This window comes from Bison bison, unplaced genomic scaffold, assembly GCF_000754665.1.
Source record: "Bison bison bison isolate TAMUID 2011002044 unplaced genomic scaffold, Bison_UMD1.0 scf7180017864440, whole genome shotgun sequence".
NCBI classification, from domain to species: domain Eukaryota; kingdom Metazoa; phylum Chordata; class Mammalia; order Artiodactyla; family Bovidae; genus Bison; species Bison bison.
In genome coordinates, this window is record NW_011495002.1 from 1,149,974 (window position 1) to 1,158,893 (window position 8,920).

Genomic DNA, 8,920 nt, shown 5'->3' on the forward strand with positions numbered 1-8,920 from the left:
ACAAGCTGGAATCAAGATTTCTAGAAGAAATATCAATAACCTCAGATATGCAGATGACACCACCCTTATGGCAGAAAGTGAAGAAGAACTAAAGAGCCTTTTGATGAAAGTGAAAGAGGAGAGTGAAAAAGTTGGTTTAAAGCTCAACATTCAGAAAACTAAGATCATAGCATCCAGTCCCATCATTTCATGGGAAATAGATGGGGAAACAGTGGAAACAGTGGCTGACTTTATTTTTGGGGGCTCCAAAATCACTGCAGATGGTGATTGCAGCCATGAAATTAAAAGATGCTTACTCCTTGGAAGGAAAGTTATGACCAACCTAGACAGCATATTAAAAAGCAGAGACATTACTTTGCCAACAAAGGTCCATCTCGTCCAGGCTATGGTTTTTTCAGTGGTCATGTATGGATGTGAGAGTTGGACTATAAAGAAAGCTGAGCACCAAAGAATTGATGCTTTTGAACTGTGGTATTGGAGATAACTCTTGAGAGTCCCTTGGACTGCAGGGAGATCCGACCAGCCCATCCTAAAGGAGATCAGTATTGGGTGTTCTTTGGAAGGACTGATGTTGAAGCTGAAACTCCAGTACTTTGGCCACCTGATGTGAAGAGCTGACTCATTAGAAAAGACCCTGACGCTGGGAAAGATTGAGGGCAGGAAGAGAAGGGGACGACAGAGGATGAGATGGCTGGATGGCATCACTGACTCAATGGACAAGAGTTTGGGTAAACTCCAGGAGTTGGTGATGGACAGGGAAGCCTGGCGTGCTGTGGTCATTGGGTTGCAGAGAGTTGGACACGACTGAGCGACTGAACAGTTCAAAACTGAGAAACATGGAGGCTTTCCATTCAGAGTGCCACTTTCTTGCATGCACGGCTGACTTGGAGCTTGCCTTTTACTGGTTACACAGGAAAGAGCAAAAATGGCAGTCACGCTGAGTCAGCCAGGGTCGAAGATAACTGTTTTAAAAAAGTTGTTTGTACTCGAAAGGTAAGTTACGTGTCTTGAACCACTGCAGATAGCTTGCACTAACAAGCTTGGTAGAGCATAGTTCGAGTATTAGGCTTCTGATGGTCCTTTCTGAGTCCCCACAAGTCTGCTGTAACATGTTTAAATAGCAGTTTTGTTGAAATATCGTGTACATACCAGTTTACCCCTTTGTGTGTGTGACTCAGTGGATTTTAGTATGTTTATAGAGTTTTGCAGCCATTAAATTTGCAGAGTCTAATTTTAGACCATTTTATCACTCCTAAAGGAAACCTCATACCCTCATTCCCCTTTTTCCAGCCCTAGGCAACTACTAACTTACTTTCTGTTTTTACAGACTTGTCTATCCTGAGCATTTCATGTAAATGGAATTTTATAATATGTGGTCTTTTATGACTGGCTTCTTTGACTGAGCCTAATGTCTTCCAGATTCATCAGTATTGCAGCATGTATCAATACTTCATTCCTTTTTATTGACAAATAATATTCTATTGTATGGATGTATCACATTTTATACATCCACTTCAGTTGTTTCCACTTTTTGGCGATTGTGAATAATCCTGCTGTGAATATCATGTACAAGTTTTTTGCGGGACATATGTTTTTAATTCTCTTGGGTATATGTTAATCTAGGAGTGGAACTGCTGGGCTACATGGCAATTCTTTGTTTAAAACTTTGAGAAACTGCCAAACTTTGTAAAAGCAGCTGCACTCTTTTATATCCCCTCCAGCAATGTTTCAGAGTTCCATTTCTTCACATCCTTACCACATTTTTTTAAAAAAATTGAGGTGAAGTTCATATAACACCAAAGTAACCATTTTAAAGTGTACAATTCACTCACTGTCCATACATTTGCAGCCTTGTGTGACCTTTACCTGTGCCAAGTTCCGAAACAGTTTCCTTCCCCTGAAAGAAAGAAAACCTGGTGCCTGCGAGGCAGTCTCTCCCCGCGATCATCTGTCTGTTTGATTGTAGCCATTCGAGTGGGTGGGAAGTGGCGTCTCATTGTGGGTTTGATTTGTGTTCCCCCGATGACTTTGTATGTACATAGTGGTATTTACATGTCATCTTTGGAGAAAGCTCTATTCTTTTCAAGTTCTTTGGGCAGTTTTTAGACTGGTTATTGGCTTTTTTATTGTCAAGTTGAGATGTTCTTAATGTATTCAAACCACAAGTCCCTTACGACATATGACCCCTTCTTGATGGTGTGTTTGATTATAATGACCCACACATAACGGCAGGACTGGGGCTGGACTGCAGGAGGAAAATGGGCTCAGGCCAAGCCGCGCTGTGCCCCGTGGGGACCCCAGAGCAGGAGCAGGGAGCCAGCCGCATCCTTCAGCCTTTGTTCTCCCCGCAGGTCGAGATGTTCCTCCTGGCCTACGCTGTGCGCCACACCATCCAGGTGTATCGGCTCTCCAAGTATGGCACTGAGGAGTTCATCACGGTCTACCCCACTGACGCCCCCCGGGACTGGCCGGTGGTGACCCTGATCGCCGAGGACGACCGGCACTACAATGTCCCCGTCCGAGTGTGTGAGGAGACCAGCCTGTGAGCTGCGCTTGGCCCGCCTGGCCACGAGGCTGAGGGGCGCGGGCAGCCCCTCGCGGGGGCCTCGGGCCTGCAGGTCCCTGAGCCCGACCTCTGAGGACGCCTGGGCCCGGTTAGCCTCACCAGACTGGAATGTTCTGGGAACTAGCTTTGGCGAATCACAAGTGACCGCGATCTTTCCCCCTCATGTGTGGTGCAGCACGTTTCCGTGGGAGCCTTCCGAGCACACCTGCTAAAAGGTGCAGACTACACCTCCTCCGTAAAGCAGGCGCTTTTATCAGAGGCCCGTCCTGGACAGAGAGTGTCCAAAGCGCGCTCATAGCGAACTGCTTTCAGTTTTTGTTTTAAAGATGGTAACTTTTGTTCTGATGGTTACAGCATCTGCGGTGCCCTTTCTCTACATCTATGCAATCGGTTCACGCGGTAGAAGTCGGGGGCAGAGCCTGCCAGCAGCCCAGCATCCTCTGCTAGTCTCACCCAGTAATGGTTTAAATCTACATGTTAATTAAAGCTGTTGTAAGCCGAGTGTCTAATAGAAGCATCAACTGGGTCCAGCTGCTTAAAGGCTGGAGAAGGGGCTGCAGGAGAAGCAGCGGCCCCAGGACTCTTGCTCTGCCAGGACGTGCCAGGCGCCTGTGGTCACGGACACCCCCGCTCGGGAGCCTGGTGCGGGGGTGGGTGGTCGGGGGGAGAGCCCCCGGGATCAGGGGCTGTTCCTTCATCTGCAGTTCCACAGATTCACCATCATCTAGTCAGAGTCAAGCTTAGACCCATGTGTGGTTTTAGTGGAAACCACAGGAAACCAAGGCCAATTGATGAGTTTCTGGAGAGTGCTTCCATCGCCAGGTTCCTGTCCCGCATCTGTTGGAGGGGATGAGTTAGCAGCAGGGAGTCTCTGGTTTTCATGAGTAAGTTTTCAGTACAAGAGCGTGCTTAACACTGTCTGCAGAGGCATGGCCGAGCTGCACCCGCCCTTGGTTGAGTTTGGGATGCCCAGGGTCGGCAGTGTTCTGGCCACTAATGGTGCCCTTGCCTAGTCAGTCACAGGCTAGGGTGGTGCCTGAGAGGCGGGGATAGGCTCTGGCAGACCAGCTGAGCCTTGTCTGCATCAGGGCCCGAATCCCTGTGGCATGTGGACACCTCACTCAGACTATCAGCAGCACCTGGATTGGCTCAGTATTTGTGGAGATGGTGTTACCCTGAAGTACTGAGCTTTATTCTATATAATTATAATCTTTATGTGGTTTAATATAATGTAGTTGATAAGCTATCTAATCTGTTGTCCCTCCCCCCGCCCCGCCCCCAGGGACAGAACTTTTGTGAAAATGTAAGTTTTGCTTTTACTTAAAAATCAAAATTTTCGGTTGAGAAAAAACTCAGAGGACACAGAAGACTATGCAGACTGTTACACGAGTATTCCTCCCATTACCTCATCAGTAATATTCACATTTTGGTAGATACTTAACTCATTAGGGTGTTTGAATTGAATTTTACTCTAGATGGCGTGAATGTGTTGGAGAGGCTTTGTCTTTCACTGTGAAATGCAATGGTGCCTCAAATAATAATAAGAAGGTACCTAGAAGCCAAATGAAAATGACGACTTCCTGTTGGCTTGGATGTTTCATTTTATGTTACATGATTTTCATGCAGCTTATAAAAGGAAATGCCTACCAGTTCATTCTTGAACATGTTTAAAAGCACAACTTCAAACACTTCAGTTGTACAAGGCAGTTGGTGTCTGTGTCCATCAAACTGCTGGCAGATCGCCTCTGTTGAGTTTAATGATACTCATGATCTCTGCATTTTTGAGAATGTTCTAGTCTTAGTGAACTTGAACTGGGCTTCTGGGTAGCTCGATTACATCTCATACTTTTTTCTTGTTCCTGTGTATGATATTGTTAGAGTGTGTGCAAAAATTGTGGTCTTAACTACCCCATTGATAAAAACTCAAAAATGTGCATTTAAGTTGCTTTCTGACCCAAGGCCATATTAGACTCTCAGACTGTCATGCAGGTTTAGAGGGATCATAGCATCAGAGAAGAAAAGCTTTCAAAGAAACAATACTTTAGGAAATGTAGATGATTGGCGAACTTTAAAAAAAAATTTTTTTGTTGCTACGTGCAACTATAGTTACCCAGAGCTTTAATTCCATTTTTCATTCTTGGTCTTGGCCTGGTTGGGTGATATCAGTAGAATTGAAATTGAGTTGAGACCAAAATGGATTCAGGAGGATAAATTTACTTAGAGGGGATCTCTAAAATGGTATGAGTGTTTCCAAAAAAGGAAGGTAGTGGGACCTACACTTTGCTTACTTTCTATCCCAGGATTTATTGCAAGAGTTCAGTCATTTTGGAGCCCTCTGGTCTTATCAGAAAGAAGATACCTGCCTTGAACAGGTGTGACTTATACCTTTGAGCTCATTTAAAGTGCATTAAACCTAAATAACAAGTTCCATGGAATTACCTCTCGGCGTGTGGGATTTGATCTGAAATGTCAGTTCCTCTTCCTTGGAGTTCAGCAAATCTGAAAACACCTTAAAGGCACAGAACAGGATTGTCCCTGCTCTCTACATAGAGCCGTTCACACTTCCTATTATACCGTTGTACGTTCCATTAACGTCTGACGTTTTCTTTGATTGTGGAAACAGAGATCCCCTTGGTATTGTTTCATTATTTTTCCCTCCAGTTCTAGGGCTTGTCAAGTAAAATCTCAGACCGCTTGAATCTCACCCCTCTGTCAGAAAAAACACCTTTGTTGGTTTTTGTGCGCTTGTTTTTTGCTTTGCTTTTTAGGAGGCTATGTTACCCTTCTGCCCTCTTCACCTCAGGGTGCTCGTTTACCTGAGAGTGTGTGGCCTCCTTTTTGAAGGGCTTCCAGGTGGTAACTGAGGTGCTGTCTCACCTCTGATGATCCAGCTTCCTTACATTGCAGCATAGATGTCAAACGTACCTCCTGGTTTTGTCTCCTTTGTGGTGTTAAAGTTTCATCATGTTCCTGTCTCTCTTTCTAAAGCAACACTTTGCAGGTACTCCCCCTTTGAAAGCCAGAAAGTTATTTTCAGAAATACAAACCTCCAGGGAATTGTGCTTGTGCTCATACACAAAAATACATGGATGCCTTTTCTTAAATGATCTGTATCTAGTTAAAAACCAATAAGAATGTGTTTGGAGTGAATCTGAAATGTGTGTGAAAGATATAGGAGTCCCCACATAGTTGAGCAAAGTCAGGGCACAATATCAAGTAAGTTTACCAACTTACCAGAGACGTTTCAGTTTTGTTTAGATAACAAATCACCGGCCACAGGCGTTAGTTTTTGTGAAACCCCCCCAGTCAGTAATGTGTTAAAAGGCCCAAGAACAGTAAGGAGTGAACTGAAGAGTGACGAACTGATTCTAGATGAAAAAATGCCTTTGAAAAACAAAACGGATGCCTAACAGACCTCCTTAGCGTAAGTTAATAAAAGGATAAAAATCTGAACCAGCGCACACCACTTCTGTGCCTGGATTCTGCAGATGCCTTTTTCTAAAGTTGAAGCCCCCTGTGTAACAGAAGTAGACTGCCTAATGCTGAACTTTTAGAAAACCTTCTTGGGGGTCTCTTCTCAGGGCCTGGAGAGAGCAGGAAGCCAGTGCTGAATCGAGCAGTGAACTGAGACAATGGGCAGCTGATGATCAATATTTGTAACTGATCCAGGGAATAACTTGGAGCCACGAAAAGCACAAAACTAAACTGGTTTGCCTGCCCCCAGCCCTGGTGGCTGTAAGGGTAGGGTAGGCTTGGCCACGACCAGAATGGGCGGGGTGATGCCTGCTCGATGGTCTGCACTCAAATCACGACGTTCCGTGTGAGGTCACAGAGCCTGAGACCCTACAAGTTTGGGAGGGTGGAGGTGAGCTGTCCCTTTTGCCTTTTTTTTCCCCTCATGCTAAATTGAAATTTATTACTGGAGATAGTGGAGGATGTTAGTAGGTATCATTAAACTCTCCAGAGTGGTCATAAAGTCTGGAGATAATTATATTGAAATGTGTTATCAGCAAACCACTTGCTACGTTTATCTCTGTTTCCAGGGGTCTTCCCTGGTGGCTCAGTGGTAAAGAGTCTATCTGCAATGGAGGAGATGCAGGTTCAATCCCTGGGGTTCAGAAAGATTCCCTGGAGAAGGAAATGGCCACCTTCTTGCCTGGAAAATTCAGTGGACAGAGGAGTCTGTCGGGCTACAGTCCATAGGGGTTGCAAAGTGTCGGCACACGACTTAGTGACTGAGCAAGGCGAGGCCGTTGACCTCATGGCCATCTGTATATTTCCATAACTTGAGTGCTCATTAATAGCCAGGGCTTGTTAATAGAACATTGATGAGAGCTTTGTCTCATTCTTGTTGATTTTTCGGGTGTAGGTGTGGGTCAGGGGTGAAATTGCCAAAATGCAGGTGATCCAGGGAAAGGATCTGGGACTCTAGATGAAACCAGTCTTGGCAGTCTTTTTCCCAGTAACCAGGGGTGGTTGAGTTCAGTTCTGAACTTCAAAATAATTTTTTTTTTGTACTCAAGACCTGTTCTATAATGAAAAAATGCCTTGACTTGTCTCACAAATGGTGCTAAACTATGGTACTCCTTATAGGAGCCAGGGCAGTCTGTGGGTTGGTTACTTCTGAGTATTTCAATGTGGGAAAAAAGCCAAAGTGAATGTATGTAGTGAGCTCCCTTCTCGCTTCCATTGTCTGTAAACATGTTTTGGTCTCACAGCCTCTGAGTCTGTGTTATGAATTTGGAGGGGATACCGACCCCTTATCTGTCCGTAGCGGCGGTTTTCCTTCCCCATCGGCCAGGCTGCCTAGGGAAGGCAGACAGGAACTCAGTGAAACCTGGCCGCCTCGTCTGTCTTGGCTTGTTTTAGCAGAGTGTCCAGTTTGCACTCTTAAGATGTCAGCGTTTGTCAAAAACCTCATCTGCTCTGAGAACCGTGCCCCTGAGGCTCCCATCGGCCTGGGACCATGGTCCCACCTGCCTCCAAGGCGGAGGTTGCCTCATTGACACGTTGAATCCTCATCTTTACTGTCAGAGGCCAAGCCAACTCGGGTTTTGCTGTCGATCTCCTGTAGCAAGTCTGGCCACGAAGGACTGTAAAAACAAATAACTAAAAATAAAAACTCAGAGAATGAAAACTTGGAAGCCTGGCTGTGTTGCTCTGGTTAAATGCCTGACTTTGAGGACCTTGGAGATTGAGGTTTGGTGCTTTAACTTTCCAGCACTGCCAGGACAGACCTTTTGGTGCTGAACTCCTAGGACATGATCACTCCCCAAATTAGATTTGGTCTTGGGCCTGGATTCAGTCAAACAGTCCCATCACCCGCTACTAGGGGAGCTGGGCCGGTTACCCCATTTCCTCGTCTCAGTCCTCGCCTCCACACCACCTGCTCCGGGGTGAATGGGGGTGAAGTGAGGTGCAAGCCCTTCACGGAGGCTTCAGGTGCATCCCCTAGGCCCGCAGGGCAGGGCTGCAGGCACCATCCAGACCCAGCCTTGGCCGAGTGTTCGCCAGGGAGAGGCCCGTGGTGTGTGTAGCATTCTTAGGTGTTCAAGAACCATCTAGACTGATGGATGGAAATGCACCCACCTGTGTGATAGCAAGAACCTAACACTGTATGAGTCAGGCGGCCACTGAAAGACTGTTGGCTTTCCAAGGTGTTCTGGGGATTAGAGAATGAGCCGGCCCCTGCCTTCCTATGAGTCAAAGAACTGAGTCTTTGCAAAATGGTGCTGTGCTTCTGAAGACCCCGCCACTTAGGGGCTGGGCATCCAGAGGGCAGCAGTGCCAAGCTGATGAGGGGCAGCGAAGGCAATCCTGGGCTAAACAGTAACAGCGGGCTCTTCTTCCTTCAGTGCCCCGTTCACTTGGGTAATGAACTAAAGTGAAAGTCACTCCTGCTAAGTCGCTTCAGTCGTGTCCGACTCTGTGTGACCCCATAGACGGCAGCCCACCAGGCTCCCCGTCCCTGGAATTCTCCAGGCAAGAACACTGGAGTGGGTTGCCATTTCCTCCTCCCGTGCATGAAAGTGAAAAGTGAAAGTGAAGTCGCTCAGCCGTGTCTGACTCTTAGTGACCCCATGGTCTGAAGCCTACCAGGCTCCTCCGTCCATGGAATTTTCCAGGCAAGAGTACTGGAGTGGGGTGCCATTGCCTTCTTCAGAAAGTTGCTGAGTCATATCCAACTCTGCGACCCCATGGACTCTGCAGTCCATGGAATTCTCCAGGCCAGAATAATGCAGTGGGTAGCCTTTTGCTTCTTCAGGGCATCTTCCCAACCCAGGGATCAAACTCAGTTCTCCTGCATTGCAGGCAGATTCTTTACCAGCTGAGCTACAAGGGAAGCCCAAGAAT

At 46.5% G+C, this 8,920-nt stretch overlaps 1 protein-coding gene across 1 annotated transcript in view; it reads left to right on the forward strand.

Moving 5' to 3' along the window:
- Positions 1 to 7,703, forward strand: part of OTULIN (OTU deubiquitinase with linear linkage specificity) — a 39,283-nt gene extending 31,580 nt beyond the window's left edge. The window contains exon 8 of the mRNA XM_010858808.1: positions 2,352 to 7,703. Coding sequence (XP_010857110.1) covers positions 2,352 to 2,546 — 195 coding nt within the window. The 3' untranslated portion in view covers positions 2,547 to 7,703. The remainder of the gene's footprint in view (positions 1 to 2,351) is intronic.
- The last annotated feature ends 1,217 nt before the right edge of the window (positions 7,704 to 8,920 follow it).